We start from the raw sequence: 25186 nt of genomic DNA on the forward strand, positions 1-25186 counted from the left end.
TGATGATATATAAAGAATCATTGGAGAAAGTGGGCATTATCTTAAGGCCCTTTTTAGCAGTACCGCATTTACTCAAAAAAACAGATTTTTTTTCTTCACATTTTTTGACTGGGGTCACCTCCGATAAAAAATTGTGAAAATTCAGAGAGTAATGCCAGAACGTTTTGAAGATGATTTATTTGTGGAATATATATTAGTGCATCTAACGCACTATGAATTGCACGATACAAGAAAGTATTTAATACCGTATAGGTTACAATACACCATTAGATTTTATGGGCGCAGCCATTTTATGAGCATAACATGGTATTCAGAATTAAGAGTATGGCTAATCCTGATTGGTCGATATGTGCGCCCGTTCTTTTTTATTTTTAGAGACTTTGTGCAGTCTGCTTTATACAAAAGGCAAAATAAAAATTATTCCGTAGCCCTGAAGGCACTGAGATGACTTTTCAACGCTAGGACAAGACACGTATTTTTAAGGGCAAAATTGATAGGCATGGGAGATAAGTACAAAATACGCTAAGAAAAGCAACGCGAACCTATATTTTTGGGACCAAAAAATACTGTCCTAATAACTTTTCTTTGATTCTAGCAAGGTTTCATTAATAAAATCAACTTTCTAAAGTCTGTATCTCGAAAAAGGCTACCATTGTCGCCTATGGGGAAATTAATTGTTTATTTCAATCTTAACTGATGCTTCTCTAATTTATAGGTTCAAATTCGTGATTTTGTTAATTTCACCAAATATATCCTTAAGTAATCAGTAAAAACAAACTCATCATAGATACCAGGATTAAATTGTATATTTACTCCAGACGCGCGTTTCCTCTACAACAAGATCTCAAAAAGATCAGCTAATTAGAATTCAACATACATGTAAGAACAAATAGAAATGAAATGTCGCGAAAACTAGCTTTGTTCTGAAATTTGTTGATTTGGTTTGAAGAAAATATGAACAAATTCTAATTTGACGTATATCAATTACTTGGTATTTACCTAACCATGTAACAAAAAAAAAGTTATAGCAAGTCCACTTTAAGAAATTAAATGCCTATACTTGGCTCTCACACTTTGTAATGCATTTTTATGTAACTATCATACAAATTTAATTATTTTTAAATGCATTTATCAGGTTTTCATAACATATACTCTGATTGGCTAATCACAGACGTTGACATGTACATATTTTGTCAGTATCATATAATTTCAAGGCCATTTCTTTATTCAGCATTTTTTCAACTTTAAAAGTAGTCTTAATCCATAAATTTTCCTGATCAAATAAAATACGTTTATACAAATAAATTTAAAGCATCAATTTGTTTCTCCTGCATTCCTTTATTTTACAAATAAAAGGAATTTTTCGTCAACCAAATTAAATAAAAGAAAACTGTAAAAATCATAAAAAGAAAAATCACAAAAATTGTTAACTCCGACAAAAATTCAAAACGGAAAGTCCCTTATTAAATGTCAAAATCAAAAGGTAAAATAATAGATTAGCATATAATCCCCTGAGCACGCGTATCAGACATTTATAAAAACTTGGGAATGTTGATTCAAAAGTAAACTTTATGTAATTGCTTTTTTTTTATTGAAAGCAAACAACAGTTTAGTTCATTACATTTACCTTAGCTGTATTTGGCAACACTTATAGGAATTTTAGATCTCAGTGCTCTTCAACTTCGTACTTTATTTGGCTTTTTTAAAGTTTTTTTTGGATTCGAGCGTCACTGATGAGTCTTTTGTAGACGTAACGCGCGTCTGGCGTATTATATAAAATTTAGTCCTGGTATCTATGATGAGTTTATTTACATGGTATATTGACTTGCTTGATTTATATCCGAATTGACCTTGACAATCTAAAACTACTACACACCTTTTCGAGAAATCTGATTGATTTAATCGTATTGTTCGTCATAATCTCTTTTACTAACGTTATCAATGCTATTGTAATTATAGATTTCTGAGTGACATGGGACCTCCTTGTCGTGATGCATATATTAATAAGTACCAATTAATTATTTTTATTTAACTTGTAGACCTTATTATAGGAAATCGGAAAATTGACCCGAATCACACAGATATCAAATTAATGATTGTGAGACAGAAAAACAAAACTAGTAAATTTTAATGATATTACTACTATGCCATTGTTTTCTCCTCACGACACAAGAATATGAAACAATTTGTTTAGTTGGATTTTGAAGAATATGACTATGTTGAAGAAAATTCAGCGAAGTATTCTTCAAATGGTTGGCAATAAAACCAATAGTATTATCAGCGCATACTTGCCTTATCCTTCGAGGTCTTTCTCTATAAGGTTTTAATATAGATTGCGTTTTAATCACGCATCGTTGTCATATAAAGGAATTTGATGCGACTGTCATACAAGTGGGAGGTTTCGCTAGCTATAACACCAGGTTCAATCCACCAATTTTACATAAGAAAATGCATGTACCAAGTAAGGAATATGCCAGTTGTTATCCATTCATTTGATGTTTTCAGGCTTGCAAAGTCCAGAATGAATTGTATGCAACTGTCACAAATGACAGGTTTAACTAGTTAGTTTTCTACATATTATGTATTTATCGTGTAATATCTGTACCACGTCAGGAATATAACAGTTATGATCCATTCGTTTCATGTGTTTCAGTTTTTGATTTAGATTTATGGTAAAGGGCTTTCCGTTTTGAATTTTCCTTGAAGTTTGGTATTTTTTGCAATCCCTTTCCGGATTGTGACAATTTTAATGAGTGTGAATTCTTACACTGGGCGATATATACCCAGTAGACGCACATGGTCGCTCTTCAGAGTTCATGCTGTTTCTTCGGTTTTTTTTTTGTAGTGATTCTTTGATATTTATATTCTTAATCTAATGATTATATTTGTACATCTGTAAACTATTGTTGCCTTATCAAAAACAATCATTTTGAAAAAAACACATTTATTGATACACATACATAATACATTGAAAAATATATTGATAATCCATAATCTTCAATAGTTATCATTGACTTTGTTGACACAAACTGAGATCATTGGTTAAAAGATCAGAACAAACAAGAATGTGTCCATAGTACACGGATGCCCCACTCGCACTATCATTTTATATGTTCAGTGGGCCGTAAAATTGGGGTCAAAACTGTAATTTGGCATTTAAATTAGAAAGATCATATAATGGGGAACATGTGTACTAAGTTTCAAATTGATTGGACTTCAACTTCTTCAAAAACTACCTTGACCAAAAACTTTAACCTGAAGCGAACGGACGGACGGACGGACGGACGGACGAACGAACGGAGGCACAGACGAGAAAACATAATGCCCCTCTACTATCGTAGGTGGGGCATAATAAAAAGACAACAATGTGTGTTACATTATCGATTTAAAGTATACAATAGTTAAACAGATAGTCATTGATATAGAATTTTAGATGATTTGAATATAATTGATAACACATCCTATATGGACTGTTCGTCCTTCTCAAAATGCCCTGTATCCATAAAAAACATAAATTTAAAGTTTGCTCGAAAAATTTCAAATTAAATTGCACGTTTCATATTTCACAATATATTACAAAGTATGCAACAGTATACATTTAAAGTAAGGTGCAAAATTACAGAATTGTTCATGGAAAAGATTCTTAATCAACCTTAATAGAGGGGGGCAAGGGGTTTAACTGTTATGCTGTTATGGGGCATTTTAATTCTTTGTTATCTGTTATTCTGAAAATATATTTACTGTAAGATGTTATTGTCTTATTCTTTGTTAGCTGTTATAGGACTATTATCTATTTTGTTATATGTTATTGTGAGAATCTATTTGCTGTTAACTGTTATTGAAAATTGGAATGTTAGCATTTTGACAGCCAATCTTCCGTAGAAATTGAAGCTAACTGAAAATTGTGATTTGAATGGATAATAGTCTCATTGGCACGCTTACCACATCTTCTTACAATGTATATCTATTGGGGTCTTTTTACTGGTAATATCGGGTGGCCCTATGCAGAAGAATTTCAGTAACATACATCACATAAACATATAAAATCAATTGGACCCAGGACCATTCCAGTATATATTATTATTATCCTTTGTAATAAATTCCTTTGTCTGTGAACATGTAGCATTTTACTTATTATTAGTACAATAACTTATAGTATGGATTTTGTTATAAAAAAAAGTATTGGTACACCCTTTAGATTTTTTTATTCAATGACCACATAATAATCTTTATGTTGTACATACTATTACACCACTGTCCCTGATTAGGGGAGGATTGGACACCAACTAGCATGCTAAAGTTGACGCAGTCACATTCTGTATGTGCCTATTTTCAAGTCAGGAGCCTGGATTCAGTGGTTGCAGTTTGTTACTGTGTTATTAAATGTGTTTTAACTGCTTCACATGGCGAAAATTGAAGCTCAGAAACCATTGATTCAAATACAGATGTGTCTTCAGTTTAATTTTTCGACAAATACCCTTTTTAAAATCCTACAGCTTCTCCAATGCTGTACCCAAATTTTCCATATTCTATAATTTTACATAAGATACATGATTGGTGTTTCACTTGGTGTCATCCAAATTTTCACTAGGTCCAATTTCTATTATACTATCAGAATTGTCACTTGAGTCAATGTCTATTATCAGAATAACCATAACTGGCATACGTGTTTCAGTTACATGTCCTGTCTCCACTGATCTGGGTATTTTTGTATTTTATAAGTAAGTTTTATCATGAGGTCATTAAATAAAAAAAATACATTGTGCATCAATGTTTTTTTTATTACTTGTAAAGTATATATATTGCTTTTCAGAAAAAAAATCTAAAAATCAAATTGATAATAAAGTGTCACTGGCTGCACTATTTTCAAAAATTAAATAAAAAAACCTAAATCATTAAAAATTGATCTCTCAAATGCCCTAGATTAAAAATATCCCTATATCAAAAACAGAAACTAGTAATTTCGTTCAGAAAAATTCAACATCCATACTATAACTTATTGTACAAGTTACGGAAAAAAATCAACCAAGGCAGAACTGCCTCAACGGCCAAAACGTCTTGTTTACACAAATTACAATTTTTTAGGTCCATACCACAAGTTATATACTAAGATCTACGAGTCATCTACTGGATTGGTCATTGTTATCTGTTATTATCCCTTTTCAATTCCTTGTTATCTGTTTTTCACCAAATCAATTCACTGTTATGCTGTTATGGGGACCCCCTTGCCCCCCTCTTAATATGCTATGAAATCACAAAAACACGCTTGAATGAACAGAAACAAATTGTAAAAATATGTAGTTATACTGACCTAAATGTTCTCAAAACCATTACAATTTCAGTTAATTGAACAAAGTAGACCTTTTGTTATCTTTCTCATTAAAATTAAAAGATGGGAGGTTTTAGTGCTAAAAAAAATACATCGGTTTATGTTTCGGTGTCTCATCAGTTATAATTTGGTGTTTGTCCGTTATCGAATTTAATGCTGATATCAAATATTTGTAGTCTCTATTAATATTGACAAGTTGTCTAATGATAGAGGTTGACCAACGATAGGTCTATGTAATTTTTAAAATTGTATGTTGAGAGCTAGCATGTCTTTTTACAGTGTGAATTTAAGCTTTTTTATGTTATTTAAATAATAACAAGAATGTGTCCAAAAGTAAACGGGTGCACCACTAGCACTATCATTTTTCATGTTCAGCGTATCGTGAAATTTTGGTCAAAAAATCTAATTTGGCATTTGAATTAGAAAGATCATATCATAGGGAACATGTGTACTAAATTTCATATTGATTGGATTTCAACTTCATCAATATCTACCTTGACCAAAAACTTTAACCTGAAACTCGCAATATCATTTCTTTGTTCAGTGGACCATGAAAATGGCCTCAAAAATCTTATTTGGCATTCACATTAGAAAGATCAGTTCATAGTTAACATGTGTACTTAGTTTCAGGTTGATTGGATTTCAACTTCATCAAAAACTACCTTGACCAAAAACTTTAACCTGAAGCGGGACAGACGGACAAACAAACGGACGAACGACAGACGAACGGATGCATAAACCAGAAAACATAACAACCCCTCTACTATTGTAGGTGGGGCATAAAAATCAAAGATAACACTTGGTGATTAAAGAAACTAAACAATAAGTTATAAATTTAATTTGCAACAAAACAATTTCGTGCATTGTATAAAAATATCTAATATATTTATTCTTTCTTCGTAAGAGTAGAAAAGTCCACCGAGTCTCGCCCGTTTACATGTTTCTTAAGTTTTTGCATATAAAATTATTTTTGTATATGATGTAATAGTGTAGTTTATTGAACTAAACAGAAAAAAAAAGAAAAAGTACATGAATAACATAGTCAAAGGAGCATATTAAAATGTGGTCATGTTAACAGACCCGTTGTGTAATGGAATAAAATACATATTTATTATATTTTGATCCTACTTATACATATGATAGAAAATAAAACAGATCAAACTCCATATATAAAAGCAAAGAGTCCACATTCTTTCAGCAAAATTATGTGTTACAATAACCAAGAGCAACATGTCTTGTACATTGTTCAGTGGGAAGCTTCAGGGTTGCAAAATATATTTTTTACTATGATAATAGATCATATTTATTTTCACATGCGTAAATACAATCATTATTTTTGTCTCTGTATCGTACAAATATCGGGTAATCACTTACAGAATATGATTTATCATAATAAGCATATAGTAAACGTATACCCATTATTGCATCTGTCTAGTCTTGGTGTTATATTTGTAGATTTTCATCCAATGACCAATTTGATTTAATCACAATCGCAATTACGTCTTGGAAATACACGGTAAGCATTTTTGAGCAAAAAAGGATTTGCATATACTTTGTTTTCAAAGGTGTGATTGATCTTAATGTCTTTGTTGATTTCATAAACACGTAGAGTTCACGCCTGTGTTGTTAAAAATACTAGGGACCACGTCCAAGTTGAAGATAGGGATAGCCCACGTATTCACAGCAAGAGTTAGTGCCAATATGGCGACGATATTCATCACGATACCGGCTGATGCCTGAAAGAGAAAAGAAAGTCGAAATCATAGGTAGAAATGATTCAAGATTCTTACTTTTTTTGCTCGAATATAAATTATATTGTAAAACGCTGCTCGGTTGAACAAGATCAAACAATAGAAAAATTTCAATACTGAGGAGCCAGAATCGCTTACCTAACCGAAGAGACCGCTTAACTGCTTAAATCAAGGTGTTAACCGTCATGTTTCTAAGCCTTAAACCTTTTCGGTTCAGGGAAAAACGATGTTCGAAAAATCCACAATCATCCTCGAAAACTAAATCTGACAACCGCTTTTTCCGAAATAAGAATAGAATAAGAATCGTTTAAAAATGGGAAATAACGTACATATAATGAATTAATCAGTAGAACATACTATTCAGTTTTTTTTTATTCTGATTCGAGCGTCGTTGCGGTAATAAGTTTTATATTATTTTGTATGATTAGATAAATATAAAAAAAAAAGTACATTAGAGGCAACGAAACATAAAATTGAGAATGGAAATGGGGAATGTGTCAAAGCGACAACAACCCGACCATATAGCAGACAACAGCCGAGGGCCACCAATGAGTCTTCAATGTAGCGAGAAACTCACGCACCCGGAGGCGTCCTTCAGCTGACCCCTTAACAAATATGTATACTGGTTCAGTAATAATGGACGCCATACTCCTAATTATACACAAGAAATTAAAATTAAAAAGAGTTTATTTAATGACTTATCATCAAAATAAAAGTCAATGCTATGGTATTAAAGTCTTACCATATCAGGAATACGTAAAATTCCAGTCGAAAACACAATGGCATTTGGTGGTGTTGCCACTGGCAACATAAAGGCAAATGAACAGGCAATGGCTGATGAGATCATCAAATATAAAGGATTCTTGCCAAGCGTCAAGGCCTGTAGGAAAAGTGATTTAATCATTGAAATAATTCACTGACTAAAACAAATAACAAATGAAATTGATAGAACACATTTAGTCCTTATCGAAGTCAAAAAAAGGCACTTTTATATTATTATCGTTTAATCAAACGCTTTTAAATACGCAAATCATATCAGAGATCAAACTTGTATTAATGCTGTTACATCACTGTCTATGCTAAGGCGAGGGTTTAGAAATAATTCTATTTTTTATATATGTACCTGTCTCGTGTGAGGAAACTGTAATTCACTAGTTACCATATGTCGCTGTCTATCGTATTTGTCTTTAATTAATGTATTTGTATAAAAATCGGGCTCTTGGTTTTTCCGTTTGAAATGTGTCATTTTATTTTCCATGACGGGATGCTTTGTAGCTTACAAAAGCTGTTTGGTGACCTACAAAATGCTTAGATCTTCCTCTTTGGTCTCCAGCTAACAGTTGTCTCAATTGCAATCATACCATATCTCCTTTTTTCTTAATTAAATGTTAACAAAAGAGATTCTTTAAGGTAGCACAATACAAAGATTTTTCATCCTCAATCAGACATCTTTAAACTGATGTAATTCCACTCATCCTTCTTTAAATTTTATAAATGAGGTACCAAAAGAAAGAAGAATGATTTATCTTTCAAATTGTGATAATTTCATGATAATTATTACATAATTAATTGTTATGTAATTAGTTGCTATATTGTGATGTTCATACTTGAATGAATTTAGCTTCTTTGTTTTTCATAGCATCCCAAAATATTTTATAGATTCTTGCACAACACAGTTTGACCTCCAAAACTGTGTCTCAGTTTTTTCCTATTGTATTTCATTCTCTCATAAATCTTCAATGAAGTTTGCAAAATCAATTCATAAGAGATCACTAAATTCAATGTGGCATAAAATTTGTTCTATTGATGTTTTTGGAAATCTGAGACACAGTTTTGGAGGTCAAGCTGTGTTGTACAAGAATCTATAAAATATTTCGGGATGCTATGAAGAACAAAGAAGCTAAATTCATTCAAGTGTGGACATCACAATATAGCAACTAATTACATAATGATTGATTATGTAATAATTATGTTATAATGAAATTATCACAATTTGAAAGATTAATCTTTCTTCTTTCTTTTGGTACTTTATTTATAAAATATAAAGAAGGATGAAATGAATTACATCAGTTTAAAGTTGTCTGATTGGGAGTGAACAAATCTTTGTATTGTGATACCTTAAATCCAAATATGCATTCTTGTATGTAGGAAAGTGTTCTGTTTTCAGGGAATACAGGGAGATGCTTATGAAATAAAAATTTAAAAAAAAAATGTTTTCCAGAAGTATTCGCCGAAATATCCGAAAGTAATATGTTCAGATACAATATCTGAATCTAAATAAATTAATATTTCTATTAGCTTTCCAAATTTCGAAAGAGAAGAAAGCTTTCTGAAATTCTAGTTGGAGTAAGATTGGAACTTCGGAATAGGAAGTTTCTTTAACGCTGTTTGAATTATTTTAGACCGAGGCTAACAAAACCTTCGAAATGTATCTTGAAAAAATACAGTCGTCAAAGTGTTGTTCATCAATTCTTCGACAAGGGAAAACAGAGGCAATGAATATTGATTTTTGTTCATGCTTAATCGACTTAAATAGATGATATAAGATAATTGATAGTTATATTTATTATACTTCACGTTAAAATGCCATATTTTGATTGGCTAATACGAGGGTGTCATTTTACTCTATCACATAGCTGAGAGGGTGACAATTTTTTTGAATGTTACCCTCTCGTCTAAACCAATCAAAAATCGACAATTTAAAGGACAATGGATTGAATTTACATCAAGTAGATGAATACAAAGTCAATGCTTAAGTTTTACGTTCTGGATCAAATTTTATTATTTAACTGTCAAAATGAAAAAAAAAAATAAACCATCTTGTTGTTTATTTCTAACACTCGTAACGTTGTTATGTACGTGACGTCATAGAAAATCCTTTTGAAATAAAATCAATCTGTAAAAGACAAAAATGGTAGGACGTTCAGTATAATAAATTAAATAACACATAGCTGAGAGGGTGATAGAGCAGATTGGTACCCCTTGAAAAAGCATTGTCAACCTTGGCTTCGCCGCGGTTGACAATGTTTTCTCGGGGTACCAATCTGCTCTATCACCCTCTCAGCTATGTGTTATTTATATAATATTTACCAGTTCGGCCATGATTGGCATCAGTAAAGTAGCTGTTGCACTGTTGCTTGTAATTTCTGTAGCTCCCGCCACAATCAAGCATATGATAAGATTCATTACCCATATATCCATGTGGCTAAATACCTTCAGACTACAACCAACCATCTTTGAAAGACCTGAACTCTAAAAAAAAATGAAAATAACTCTCCACAAAGTGAATGCGTTCGTAGCGCTTTTCTATATTTACTGTCATCAGGCACGATTAAAACAAAATATCTGAAAGCATAAGAGAAGAAATGTTTTCAAGCTTCAAAACTATTTTTTAAGGCCAGTGGTGTATAAAAAAAGAAACTTGTTTGAATTTAAAATTAGTAATATCAAATCGTTTTGATATATTTTTTATATCGTGCAGTCATTTCGAGAAATAGCAGTATGATAAGCCCGTGAAATTTTAAATGTCTGTATATATATATATAGTAATGAATCATTTTTTTTATACAAATATGAACATGTTGAATGCAATGCAAAGATGTTTCTGTGTTTCTATTTTCTGGTATAAGAATTCCTATTCTTTTTGTATTTCTGAATGCATTAAATAAAAACTGGGAAATTATTTGTATATTTTGTACATAATCAATTAATTATGAGTTAAAATGACCATAAATTAGTCTTTGCCTTACTTACATATACACGTAATTCCACTTATAACCTTGTTTGCATAATTTTACTTTGTTCCTATAAAACACTTCGAAAGATGTTTAAAAAAAGAAAAACATTATGATCCAGGCTTCTTTGTCATGGTACGGGTTTATTAAACATAAAGCTCTGTAACTTAGGTGCTTATGAATTTTCAGGAATGACATGGATATATTTAAAAAACAAATACCAAGGATAATTGAAAACCTTCAATGGGAAAAAAAACACACCACGAGGTCAGACAAAATAAATAAAAAATCATACCCAACCGAAAAATTGAAACCTCCAAAATTAGAATTGGAGAAACAAGAACGACGTGAAAAGGTAGAGATGTTGTTATGGCTCAAAAAAGGGTACCATCAGCCCTGTTCAATAAGGGTAAAACTACGTATTTTTCCGCAATAGTTATTCACGCAAACACAAAAAACTGGGAATTGGGTTGAGGTTTCCTCTTCGAATGTAGTCATCAATTCTGCGTTGTCACGCATTATTATCAGTATTCATAAATAACTGCTTACAAAAGTTAATAGTTTGAAATTCTAATGATGGTTTACCCCCAAGAAAAGAGGCCTGTAAGCTGTATATAGCAAGGTGTTCAAATTTGTATTTGAGACTTTTATCGAAACCTGCATCACACGTACAAAATTACTAGCTTGGTATCTTAAATGAGTTTTGTTTTACAATAAAGGAACGTCTTCTCAGTGATTGGAGAGAAACAAATCAATATATCGGTCGACGAATTTATCATAATGTTGTAGATTCAAGAGATGGCTTCAACTTAATGATTTACTAAGAAATTCTTTTTCAAGGACATTCTGATAGGAAACGACCGTCTAAAATATCACATTTTGTACGAGATATATATATATATACTGCATCTGCAGGTCTACTTGAATTTTGCTCTATGCCTTTCTAACGAAAAACAAAAACACCGGGAAAACTGATTGGCAAATGTATTTGTGTTCAGTTTATAGGTATCAGACTTGATATGTTTCATTATAGTTATTTTGATCACTTGTGTTAAAATAAATAAAGGTAGGAATGATCCATTGAAAAATCGGTTAATATAGAAATAACTCTTTGTTATCCATTGTGATTTGTTTTTAACCTTAATATAACTTACAGAACTGGCGTCTGCTAAAGCAAAGCCTCCTCCAAGAAGAACAATCACACCCCAAGGTAACTTATGTACAGCTGTATCCCATGTCAGAATGGGTGTGTAGGATGGTTTTACATCTGCAATGCAGTAGGAGATGTATATGATAAACAAACTTGTACAAACTATGATATATATAAATATACAAATAAAAAATAGCAATTAAAATGTAAAAAATATATATAAAAAGACACAACATAACGTTTCTGTTTTACTTGAGCAATCTTCAAGGTGTAAAAGTAAATGAAGTATGCGTTTTGCAAAATATTTATTCCTTGGTGAATTACATGCAGTCTAAGACACACACTACCCAGTATATATCGAAAAACTGTGTAGCGAATTCATTTTACCGACGATCTTAACATGTGGAATCAACACTAGTGGCCTATCAAAGTGACTAAGTCGTCAATATAAAAATCTACTTTCATTAATCTATTCCAAAAAAAGAAAATGCCAACTACATCAAGTTGTTAGTTTTTTTAAATGTGTTTTCGGTATTTTTTATTTCAATCATTCGTCATCAATTTCTTCATCTAGTGTCCGAGCGTTACGTTTCCGAGTTGGTGTTGGTTTTATAAAGGGACGTTACACTACTTTTAACCGTGCATTAGAATAAACCACGCCTACTAACCCCATATCAAATATACACGGTTTGAACGCGTTCGCTTAAAGCAATGAAATCCCTAGAAATGGATAAGGGGTAAGCTTTATACTAGTATTAACATAGTTGGTTTTCAATGCTTCTGTCTTAATCGTTCGTTTATCATAAAAATACAGCTGGCATTAAATAGTGGATCAAATGTAAAACTTTATGTCTGTAATATTGTTGCTAAATTATATAAGTAAGTATAATAGTTGCTTTCTTCTGATCATTACTTGATTTCTCTGTATTGGCATGTAGAATAGAGTAACGCCAAAGATTGCGACACGTTTGTATCAATTAAAGACTGCGGAAAATTTGAACCTGCAATTGATTGATTTGAATCCCCGTGATGTTAGTATAGACATACCATGAACATTACAGATAATTTAAAACAAAATCAGAATTTATTATTTACCTTCAGATTTTATGAAACAGAATATATTAGGCACTGATTTTGGTAATACAAAAAGACATATAGCAATCAACATCGCTGCTGTGGAATCTCTAGCAAAGGGTTTACCACTGTTGAAAGAAATGTTAACATAAAATCATATAGATATATATATATAGCTGTTTTCACCATAACTTACTTCTCATAAAGGTAAAATTGGAATCCTCAATGGACGATAAGATACATACTTATATCAAAATATTACATTGGTAATTTCACCTGTGAAATGAACGTGGTTATTTCACTCCCATGACGTCATACAACAATAGTGTGTTGTTCGTTCAGTCGTTGAATATTTTTCTCTATTTGAATTCTTCGATTAGTTTTAAATATTCCATCACTAAGATAAATATCAGGTTCAAGGGACGATAATATACAGAAAGATATTTGTAATATCAATTATGTTATCATTTTTTAAATTTCCTGATACAAAACTTTTGAATTTTTCGAAAAAACTAAGGATTTTCTTGTCCCAGGAATAGATTACCTAAGCCGTATTTGGCACAACTTTTTGGAATTTTGGATCCTCTATGCTCTTCAACTTTGTATTGTTTGGCTTTATAACTATTTTGATATGAGCGTCACTGATGAGTCTTATGTAGACGAAACGCGCGTCTGGCGTACTAAATTATAATCCTGGTATTTCTGATAACTATTTAGTTTCCTTTATAATCATAGCAAGTACAAAGACACATTTGGAAGATTTTTCTACTGAGATGAACTGTTCATGTTTTACGGAATTCGTTCTATTCAAAAAGTCAATGTATTCATCTATTTTTATTCCTTGTCAAGTGGATTGTTTTACACCATTATGTGTACATTAGCCTTATCAAAGGTACTATGGGATACTTTGAATTTATGCATTTAGCAAATTTACCTTCGAGGAAGTGTCTCATGGACGCAAACAACCAACAATTTTAATAAGTTAATACAAAGTCTTTAACACAACAGACAGACGTCTTTTTTTATATTAGAAGCTCTGAATCATGATGAGTTTTAAAAAAATGTGAATCACACCCATTTCCAAAGATTAGACATCAAATGTTCAAACAAAATGCTTAATGCATGACAAAACAGGCACATGCGCATGTGGCTAGGTTGGGAGATCTTTGATATAGAAATATATAGCATGTTCGAATTCTCTGTTATGACGGGTTTCCTCATTAAGTGAAAAAGTCGATCGGTGGATATAATGTCATCGTCCAATTAATTGATATTTTTACGATACTGCAAAATAGTGATTATCTTTTAAAAAGTCAGATATCAAAATACTCTATTACTATAAGAATTCAAATTCAACCGGCAATATTATTTATAATGAATGGCAAAGTGTTGTTTTTTTAGATTCACAGCCGGTCAAAGAACAATTTGGACGATTTGTTTAAAGTACATAAAATCAATACCTAATAGCAGAAAAAACACTTCCTTGAAACTAAAATAACTGTGTTATAGATATAAAAACAACTCATATGAATGACTGATAGGAAAACAATTATCCTTAAAAAGACAATTTCTTATCAGCTTGGTAACTGCTAAAACCTCAACTTAACGTAATATATAAATAAAGAATATTATTTTCGTTCTCTACCGCTGCTGATGTATCGTTATTTTACGAGAATATCACCAGCCTAACAGTCAGTGCTTCGGAACAACTTATAATATACCTATCTAAAATTCACTGCTGATTAATGTAATATATAAACATGATAATATGAGATTTTAATTCATTTAGTTTAGTTTTGCTGTTTTTTATTTTCCTTTTTGTAATACATAATTTCAAATATTTAAGGCAAGAATGGCTACGTTATATGCTTTCCATGTTTTGGTTGTGAGCTTTCCTGATAAACGTTAAACTAAAAAAGCGCGTCTGTATCATTACAATTTAACTAGAGACTGAGTGCTTAGCTCCCTTGTGGATTATGAATATATTTAAAATTAGAAAATCGTCAGTGACTGTCTTTTGTTATATCTAATGTTGTTTTTCTTATATATTTAGACAATGTGCTGTTTTTGAAGGATATACTTTTAACGTTTCGGTTGATTGGTGTGTTATGTCGTATCGGTTGTTGTCCAAATTTGGTTTGTTATCCGGATTTTTTTTCTCAACAGATTTATGAGTTTTGAACACCGGTATATTACTGTTGCCTTTATTTGACATTGTTCCTATTTATTGCTTAAAGCCGTCGCTTCTTCTAAAGACATGGGACTTGGAACGCTACAGGCATGACAAGTGTTTAAACATATTTATTTTTTATTTTTAAAGTTTGGTTTCTGTTTTATTGACGAACACCATACATTTACATGTATTTCAAATATATTGTTTCTTATAAAGAAAGACAAGTAATTACTTAATGTGTTCATCCACGATTCATTGAGATTATATTAAGGGAGTAGTTGAAGAAAATATCAACATTTTTATTAATTATTTTCTCTCGAGTAGATAAATACATAGTGTTAGCTTACTCTTTATCGAGATGAAATAGGTATGCCCATCCTCCCATTCCTGGAATATCTCTGAATATCCACAACATAGCTAAGCATATAAAACAAATCAAAACAACAACTTCCCCAAACCTGAAAAAATGTTAAAATAAATGAAAACTGTTTATAAGGATATATACTAAAATTAGCTGACATTGTCCATGATTGAGGGCTATTAACAACTTAGTCTTGAATGTTAGAGAATGATGTAAGATAGACAATTCAGATATATTTAAATAAAACACACCATATCTTATTTGTAATTTTCAATATCTATATATTATAAATATGGTACTTTAGTTGTTACACATCATCTACATGTTTTAAAACCTTCAAATTTACACAAGAAAAAAACCTTCACCAAAGGTTTTAATATCCTCAGCTGTTCACATAATACAAGCTAAATCTGAATTTAGATAGTAAAAACGAACTTAGTTGATGTTTTATGCTTAGGTTAGGACATCTTTCATCAGCAAAAAACTGAGGTGAACGAAAAGGATATTTTCTTGTAACTGCAAAACTTTGCACACGTTTTCAAGGTTTTTGTAATCTTTTGGCATATTAATCAATACCTTCTGTTAAAAGGTACCCAGTAGCGTGTGTCAATTTGCGTTTTTACACGTTTTATCATTAACACATTATTACAACCACTGGGTCAATACCATAGCAGTCTTAGACAACCTTTTATCACTGAGATTTCACAAAAGCCCAGCTGTTAGCACTACTTTGCTGACATGAATATATTTTTTCTGTAAATCCTATTGAAATTTGTTTTTCTACCCTCAGTTATATGTGACCACTTTCACATTTATCACAGCCTTTTGTATTTATGGGTTTTAATGCTAGATGTTAGAACGTTATTGTTTGACCTATGTAGTCGTTTATCGTGAGGTCTCCGGAAATGAAACTTACGTCACTCTTCCAAGTTTCTTGCGTTCATGTTTGATAGCCGACTTTATTGCTGCTGTCCTCACTGCATCTGTTTTTCGTATACACCTGAATAATAAAAGAGCACTGCTGACTATGTTTCTAAATAATAAGACTGTTACGAGTGATGAGTCTCTTTTCTAATCTTCTTTCCTTATTAAATCATTGATATAGATAAGGACAATAATTTTCATTGTGTTTTATATTGAAAACGTAAGTAAGAATCAACATCTAAAGATGCAACGGATTTTCAACATAAGTAACAAAATGTATAGATTTTTATAGAAGGACACATCATGAAACGCAGTTGAAGATTTGTTTCTGATTAAAAACAGATATACCCTGTTCGACTGTGTTTAACTTAAATTGCATATGATTTAGAAAGGTAAAGGGGTTAATTTGTGCTCACGTAAAACTTATTTAAGGAAGCACAATACAAAGATTTTTCATCCCAAATCAGACATCTTTAAACTGATGAAATGAATTACATCAGTTTAAAGTTGTCTGATTGGGAGTGAACAAATCTTTGTATTGTGCTACCGTAAATCTTTCCAAAAGTGTTCATGGTTGTTGTTGACCTCCTTTATATATTGTATTATATTATTTGAAAGGTCGCAAATGTAACTAAGATAGATATATTTTAACCTGAACGCTAAGGAGGTAGAACATAGTCAAGGGAAATAAGTCTTTCATGTACAAACCACTGGTCCGTATTTTCAACCCTATTTATAGTATAGGTTTTAAGCCTCTAATAAACAGAGATTATTTTAATTGTGGTTCATCATTAGCCTGATAAAACGTGTCATTAAAAACTTCCTTTTGAATTTGTCGATCACCTCCCTTAACGATGTATACACCCATAAAAACGAAAATCTTAAATATCATACTAAATATATGCATTGTTCTGCAACCTACATGCCATGGGGTGTGTAAGTTCTCAAAATTCATGTAAAGCAACGTAAATATGGTTTCTTCATTGAGTTTAAACCTTGTAATGTCCATCCTATAACATGCTTCGCTTGTCTTGCAACTGTATACTACAACATTATACTCACAATGATCGCAGGAAAATTAACTGTAACCATATCCAGCTCAGCAGCAATATAACGATCGACAGCGGAAATGCAAATCCCATCCAATTTGCAAATGTAATACCAGAGTCTGACCCGGGTGATCTTTTATCAAATATTCTAAAATGAAAAGAATCAACGTGCCAGAATCGCTCGCCATAAAAATTTTATGTTAAAAAAAAACAAAAACAAAAAACAACCAAAAATAGAAGTTTAAAACACAATTTCACATACGTTTCAGAACTTCACCATACACATTATTGTCACTAAAGGTCATAATATTCGTATGATCAGGAAAAAAATGAACAGTGTGTAGCGGTCCTTCTTTTCGCCATTTTGCCGATTTTATTTTACATTGACTGAGTTGGTTCATAGAAATATATGAGCGTGTTACTTCTTAACCTGCCCGCTGTTGTGCTTTTAATGTACCGATATCAGGTACGTATTTGTATCCATTTTTGGGAAAGTTCGGACTACAAGTTCAAAAATAAAATCACAGCAGCACTCGTTCTTTTTAGTGCTTATCACACCTCTTTTCGTGCTTTTCTGCTCTGGCGTAATTCACATAAAATTTATCAGTTGGTAAATCCATAACAAAATTAAGGTTTATCGCGATCAATCGTAAAACTGTATTCATTTGAAGGCGTTTTCAAGCATTTTGTTTAGGTTTTAAGCATCCAATTAACGTGTTTCTTATCATCAATACTTTTGCCATCGATCATATTAAAGACTTTTGCATCATACAAAATGAAAATGCATAAACATTTAACTTACTCATTAGCTTGTCCCTGCAATATCAGGTTTGGTGGAGTACCAGTCAGTGTAGCAATGCCTCCTGCATTTGCACCATAAGCAACGCCAAGTGCCAGTCCTTTTCCAAACAGTCTCAGTTCACTATTTTCTGTACTTTTCTCGTCTTCTAACACACTAAAAATAGATTCCTTATAAAACCAAAGTGTTCAAAGTTGCTTGCTGTATATGTTGTCTATTTGTGATAGACAGGCAATTGCCAAGCGTTGCCACTGATGCATCTGTATTTATTTCATTGTTTTCATGTTGTATCATTGACGTATAGTCCATATTTCCTTTTATTTATAACATTCATTGTCATAGATTTTTTTTTATCATTTTAAGTTCTGCTGAAGCTCATTGCTGAATTCGTATTTATTAAGAAGTCTAATATTGATTGCTGGGATTGATCAAAACGGACTATTTGTCTTGAATATCTAACTCATGAGTCTTACAGTCCTGTTATAGGTTTCATATAATATCTTATGACTATAGTTGATCGTAAGTATACTAAACTGTTTATGACAACCAATCAACTTTATACGTAAAATTTGATGTAAAACTGAATACATATCTCTTTTTTTTTTTTTTTTAAATTGTTTGGCTGCTGTCTGTCATACATTTACATAAGCGGATCCGGGGAGCCTCGGGACCGGGCCGCCACTTTGATGGGGGAATTTGGTTGCTTTTATAGGGAATCACTGAATCATGACGGGATCGCCCCTATTTTAGGTCAGTTAGCCCCCACCTTATGAAAAGTTCTGAATCCGCCACTGAATTTCATAAGTGTCATCAATGCTGCGTACTATTTTTTCTTTGTATTACAATTAAAATACTTACGGTTGCTGTAAATCTATTTTATCATTTGATTCAAATTATATTGTGTCCCAACAGATCAGATAGAAATTTATGAATCTTTTACCAGATAAAAACCAAACTTATAATGGAAGACTGCAAAAGTATGTAAAGCTCATTTACCCATTGCTTTAATAAATAAAGGAAATTATTTTACTTTACCAATATTTTGTTTTCGTCATAGATACACATTGCCATAAAAGAAGTACTACTAATTTCATATTTGATTTTACATAATTATTACCATGCTGCAGAGTCGTTGCCGAGAGAAACTTGTGTGTCTGTTGGTACAGACATCATCGCGCCATTTTTGATTTTCCCCTCGATCGGATTCACCGATATCGAATCACTGGTTTGTATCGTTGGATTGTCTGACTCGTCTGAAACATCTATAAAAAGGATCAGAATCTGTCTGACAAATTTCACAATATATATTTAGTTTACTGCAGAAAAATTGACCAAATACAGTTTGACTAGTTTGCGTTCTAAAGATAATGAGTCATTTTATTTTCTATTGAGCAAAAACTTTAACAGTGTTTTATTTTATTCGCGAGTGACGGGAAATTTACGATTGACAAAATAAATTTTATAAAAAGAAAATAAATTTATAAGACAAGTTCTCGGAGCCCACATATACATGTGTATTCACATTAGAAGTTTGCTTGTAATGAGTGAAGGAAAATATATAGTGATATAAAAGTTAAAACAAACAGAAAGAATGGGTATAATTTGAACTTATCTACCAAACCATAAGTGTTCGAACCCACCAGATATAGGTACCCAAAAGCGTTGGAAAAAAAAACAAACAAATGCGAAGTCAGGTAAGGTATATTCTTCATTTTGCTGATAAGTGTTGTGATATTGATTTATAATAATGGAGCTAAATTATTCAATTGGCTTTCTCTCTTTTCAGTTTGTCAGAATTGGACCGGATGGTACCTGTTCAAAGAAGCATATGACAAGTTCAAAATGGTTCAAAATCACATTAATACTGCAACTATTCAATTGAAGCTTTTTACTGTACGGGGAAAAGATGCGTTCAGCTTTTTCCAGTTTTTTTTTTTGGTACGCAACAAAAACTAATGCAAAATGACAAGGTAAACAACGTAGGACATAAAAAAAACTCGACATCTAAGATCCAATAAAAACCAAAGTGTAAAAACGTAACCAAGAAGGTTTATTCAGTCTATCATGTTCCTATATTGATTAAGACAGTATATTCAGAAAAAAAGGTTAGCCAAAGCAAAACAAGGATCATGAACACGAAAACATAACAAATATTAGTATGTATTAGTTATACAGTTATATATACAGAAAAATGATATACTTTTTGTTCTAGGAGAAAGATGAAGAGGTTTTAAAATACAGTGTAGACATTTATATATATATATTAGAGAAATAAAAAAAGAAATAATAAAGTGGTTAAATAATAACAGATAAAAGTTTTAACACCCATCCACCATTTTCTTACCTTCCAGTAACAGTTTGTGTTCTAAAAATTGAAATGAGCACATCAGAACTTTATATGCACCTCAGATTTATTGTAAATCATAATGTATCAAACTAAAACATGCTGAGTCTTTGCGTGATTTGCAGAACTATTTTTTTAATTCTAGTAACATTTTGTATGATAATTTTGTATACGATAAGTGTTTTTCCGGTTTTAGATAGAACTTGTTATTTGTATGATCCATTTGGAGACTGTATTTAATGAATGGCTATTATCTATTTTGATGTTATTGAACCATAAAACTAATTTTTGACTCTTCACATTGAACAGGTCGAGAACTCTAGATTTTCTGACGTCAGAATATATTTGCATAGAAATTTCCAAAACACATTCCAATATGGCCTTGAAAAACTGACCAATCGACTCAATGAACAACAATGCATTGTGGGCTACTACGAGTAAACTACTACTTAAAACACGTGGAATTAGTGGGAAAACAGTCAATTAATATATTGTCTGGGACTCTCATTACCAAAGTTTTTATTCTGCAAATATATTTAATGTAAAAAATATAACGTAATCTTCAATTTGCATGCTCAGATTAAAAAAAATATTGTTTATTGGCTTCACGATTCGACTTTCTTTTTCGCCTTGCAAAAGAAGTTGAACCGGTTTTGTGCATTGTTATAAATTGAACCTGCATTAATTTCACGACATGACACAGTGAAATATCCAATGAAGTGACCACTGTCCAGTAAGAAAATCATTTGAGCACTTTTAAACCTGTATAATGTCATTGCAAAATCATTTCTGCCTAGAAAAATACGAAACTTTCATTGAAACACTTCTTTCTGTACTGAATGTGTATTTTTTTTTATCAGGACCTGAACTAATAGTAAGAACATCATAATATTCAGTGTGCTAAAAAGAAGTGTTATGAAAGCGGCAGGGGCGGGTCCAGCCATTTTAAAAAGGGGGGTCCTAACCCTGGACAAAATGGGAGGGGTTCCAACTACATGTCCCCATCCAAATGCAATAATCGTCCAAAAACAGGGGGTCCATCCCCCGGAAACCCCCCCCCCCCCCCCCCCTGGATCCGCCACTGAGCGGGTACGGTATATAGATCAATACATTTTTTTATAGTTTAAATTCATCCATCGATAATATCCGTTTGTTGCTAATTTTATCACAAAATATACCTCAGAGGTTTTTTTATCGTTCGGCTGCTGTCCTGTTGACATAGGTATAATGGGCGTATGACATTTGCGCCGATTTTGAAAATATTCATTCTTTCATTTGCGCCGATTTCATTTTTTCATTTGCGCCGATTTTATATTTGCTCCTAATTAGATTTACAGGTAAGTTAATAATTGTACATGTACTGTACTATACCATTGGTAAAATCTGGTTATAAATTTTGTTCATTTATGTGTTAATTTTGATTCATATTGTTCTGGAACTTTGTTGTAACATGATGGACATATTGCGAGCCGGGGAGTCAATTCTTTAATCATCGAGGGCCATACATATCAGAAGGCGAAACATAAAAAACATATCTTACTAATGTACCATAAAATCATGTTAAACCAGAGTCACCACGGATTCTATTGTCAAAACACAGAACGAGCATAACCGTGTGGCAGATGTCCGAAAGACAGAGGCTAAAGAACTACGGGTACGGTCAAGGAAAAAGTCTGGTAGGCCTCATTCCACTTCCCCGTGGTGAGCAGGGGACAACAGTTATATACATGTTATGATTGATAATTCATTAAATTTGTACAAGTGGCTAACGGAAGAGGTCTATAATTACAAATGAAAAATAACATGACTTGGATGGAGAGTTCTCTCATTGGCACTCATACCACATCTTCTTATACATATTCACCTGTAATTTACCTGTAAAAATCGGCGAAAATGAAAAAAAAAATCGGCGCAAATGAAATGCAGATCGGCGCAAATGCAAAACGCCGAGGTAAAATATCTCCAATATTAAAAGTCTCTGGATCATAGTGGGTGCCATATTACCTATTATTTTTCTTCTTCTAAAACGTGCTTTGTATATAGAAATAAGAAGATGAGGTATGAGTGCCAAATGAGACATCTTTCCAACAAAGACATAATTTAGTAAAGTAAGCAGTCATAGGTCCAATGCTGAAAAGTAAGCTATTAATGACCCAAAAATTACTTGTGTAAAACAATTCAAACAAAAACAAAAACAAAAAACAAAAAACAAAAACAAAAAAAAACGGCCCAATTAAATATATAAAAGGACAAGAAATCTATCCCATAAAAAAAATATATTGTATAGGAGCCTGTATTTCAGTGGTTGTCGTTTGTTTATGTGTTACATATTTGTTTTTCCTTTTTTTTTTTTTTTTATATATAATTAAGGCCGTTAGTTTTCTCGTTTGAATTGTTTTACATTGTCATATCGGGGACTTTTATAGCTGACTATGCGGTATGGGCTTTGCTCATTGTTGAAGGCCGTACGGTGATCTATAAATGTTAATTTCTGTGTTATTTTGGTCTCTTGTGGACAGCTGTCTCATTGACAATCATACCACATCTTCTTTTTTATTATAGATCCAACGCTGCAATTTTCACAAAACATATCAAATTTTCCACCTTGTCGCACATACATATTGATAAAATCATTACAGCTTATTTCTTATGCACGTGGAGCAAAACTTTGGTTAGCTTGCTTGCTTGTTTGTATATTGTACAAAATATAAAATATACAAGTTAAACTATGCCTATATATATATATATATATTGTTTAAAGATGTCAATCTTATTTTCAAAGCTTGTATAAACAACTACAAGTACACACCCGTGATATCGCGGGTCCGTGACTGAATTAAAGTATATATATTTAAGCCTTGTTTTAGTAATTGATATTGTCATCTGATAAAGTTATGTCGATTATAAGATACACAGTTTTCTCTGCTTTCAAATCTTTGTTTGAACCCGTCGACCCGGAACTTATCAATTATTGGTAACATTAATTATTTGGAAAACAGAAGGTCCTCGCTATCCAGGAATGGAGTATTTTTTAATCAACAACATTGTCCTATATTAGTTATCTTAGAAAGTATTGCTGATTGCTGAATAAAACTACAATAGGGAACAGTTTGACAATGATTGAATTTAGTAGTGTCAGCCCTTTGATTATGACCCGTGTATAAATCAAAATCCTAAATACACCGTTTGGTGGTGCGCCTGTCAAATGCGGAACGTACAGATAAGTTTATAGGTAACAGGTGAATATACTATTGGTATCGGTATCGGATTTGACCCGGAACTTGTCAATTATTGGCAATATTAATTATGTGGAAAACAAAAGGGTCTGGAGTGGTGTAATTTTTAATCTACACCATTGTCCTATATTAGCTATATATAGAGTTGAATTCTTTGATTTTTCGTTTTAACCGATGACGGCTGACAAATTGGACCTCGTAATTTTAGTATTATAGATACAAACAAAGCAAGCAAGCCAACCAAAGTTTTACTTTGCAGGTTTAAGAAATCAGCTGTAATGATTTTATTCAGTTTGGCAAATGTCCGAGCCCGTTAAAAAACGAACAAACTGAAACTACAGTTGCTGACTTCACTACCTTAAAAACAAGAATGTGTCCATAGTACACGGATGCCCCACACGCACTATCATTTTACATGTTCACTGGACCGTGAAATTGGGGTCAATACTTTAATTTGGCATTAAAATTAGAAAGATCATATCATAGTTAACATGTGTACTAAGTTTCAAGTTGATTGGACTTCAACTTCATCAAAAACTACCTTGACCAAAAACTTTAACCTGAGCTTCACACTATCTTCTTCTTTGTTCAGTGGACCATGAAATTGGGGTCAATACTTTAATTTGACATTAAAATTAGAAAGATCATATCATAGGGAACATGTGTACTAAGTTTCAAATTGATTGGACTTCAACTTCATCAAAAACTATCTCGACCAAAAACTTTAACCTGAAACGGGACGAACGAACGGACGAACGGAGGCACAGACCAGAAAACATAATGCCCCTCTACTATCGTAGGTGGGGCATAAAAAGGGAACAGTTTGGAAGTTTAATATACTGAAATATGACCAACAAAAATACTTATAAATTTTGTTAACACTGCCATGCATGTAAATATTTCTTCGCCTTTTTTACGAACACAAAATTCAAGGATCCCACATTTGCCTTTAATTATCTATACGAACATTGCTGTACTCTTGAATATCAGCACCGGCTGTTATCGACGGCTTACTTTACACCAGTAAGTTGGTCTCATGTGTAATTGTGTTTTTTCGCTGTTGTTTCGTTGCTTCTGGTGGACAAATACATGAAATCTCTGTGCAATCATCAAACATGTTAATGGCTATATATCGGGTAATTCAAACCCTTTTTTCTTCACATAGAAACAACTCTTCGTTAATCTGAGCATGGAAGTAATACTTTATATCACGAACTATAAATGAGGATACACAAAATGAAAAACTAAGCGAAATTGTGAAT

The 25186-nt window shown here is 32.1% G+C and overlaps 1 protein-coding gene across 2 annotated transcripts in view; it reads right to left on the reverse strand.

The window, feature by feature from the left end:
* Window positions 1-2927: 2927 nt before the first annotated feature.
* Window positions 2928-25186, reverse strand: part of LOC143076096 (solute carrier family 13 member 2-like) — a 31375-nt gene continuing 9116 nt past the window's right edge. Inside the window, exons 5-15 of one of the 2 annotated variants that reach the window (XM_076251733.1) lie at window positions 20689-20709; window positions 19462-19606; window positions 18348-18500; window positions 17559-17693; window positions 16489-16572; window positions 15559-15669; window positions 13060-13166; window positions 11969-12081; window positions 10171-10332; window positions 7823-7960; window positions 2928-7065 (exon numbers count right to left, since the gene is read on the reverse strand). In XM_076251733.1, the coding sequence (XP_076107848.1) occupies window positions 6925-7065; window positions 7823-7960; window positions 10171-10332; window positions 11969-12081; window positions 13060-13166; window positions 15559-15669; window positions 16489-16572; window positions 17559-17693; window positions 18348-18500; window positions 19462-19606; window positions 20689-20709 (1310 nt within the window). In that variant the 3' untranslated portion in view covers window positions 2928-6924. The remainder of the gene's footprint in view (window positions 7066-7822; window positions 7961-10170; window positions 10333-11968; window positions 12082-13059; window positions 13167-15558; window positions 15670-16488; window positions 16573-17558; window positions 17694-18347; window positions 18501-19461; window positions 19607-20688; window positions 20710-25186) is intronic. The other variant, XM_076251735.1, reaches the window with a different exon arrangement.

The sequence above is a fragment of the Mytilus galloprovincialis genome, chromosome 5 (assembly GCF_965363235.1).
Source record: "Mytilus galloprovincialis chromosome 5, xbMytGall1.hap1.1, whole genome shotgun sequence".
NCBI classification, from domain to species: domain Eukaryota; kingdom Metazoa; phylum Mollusca; class Bivalvia; order Mytilida; family Mytilidae; genus Mytilus; species Mytilus galloprovincialis.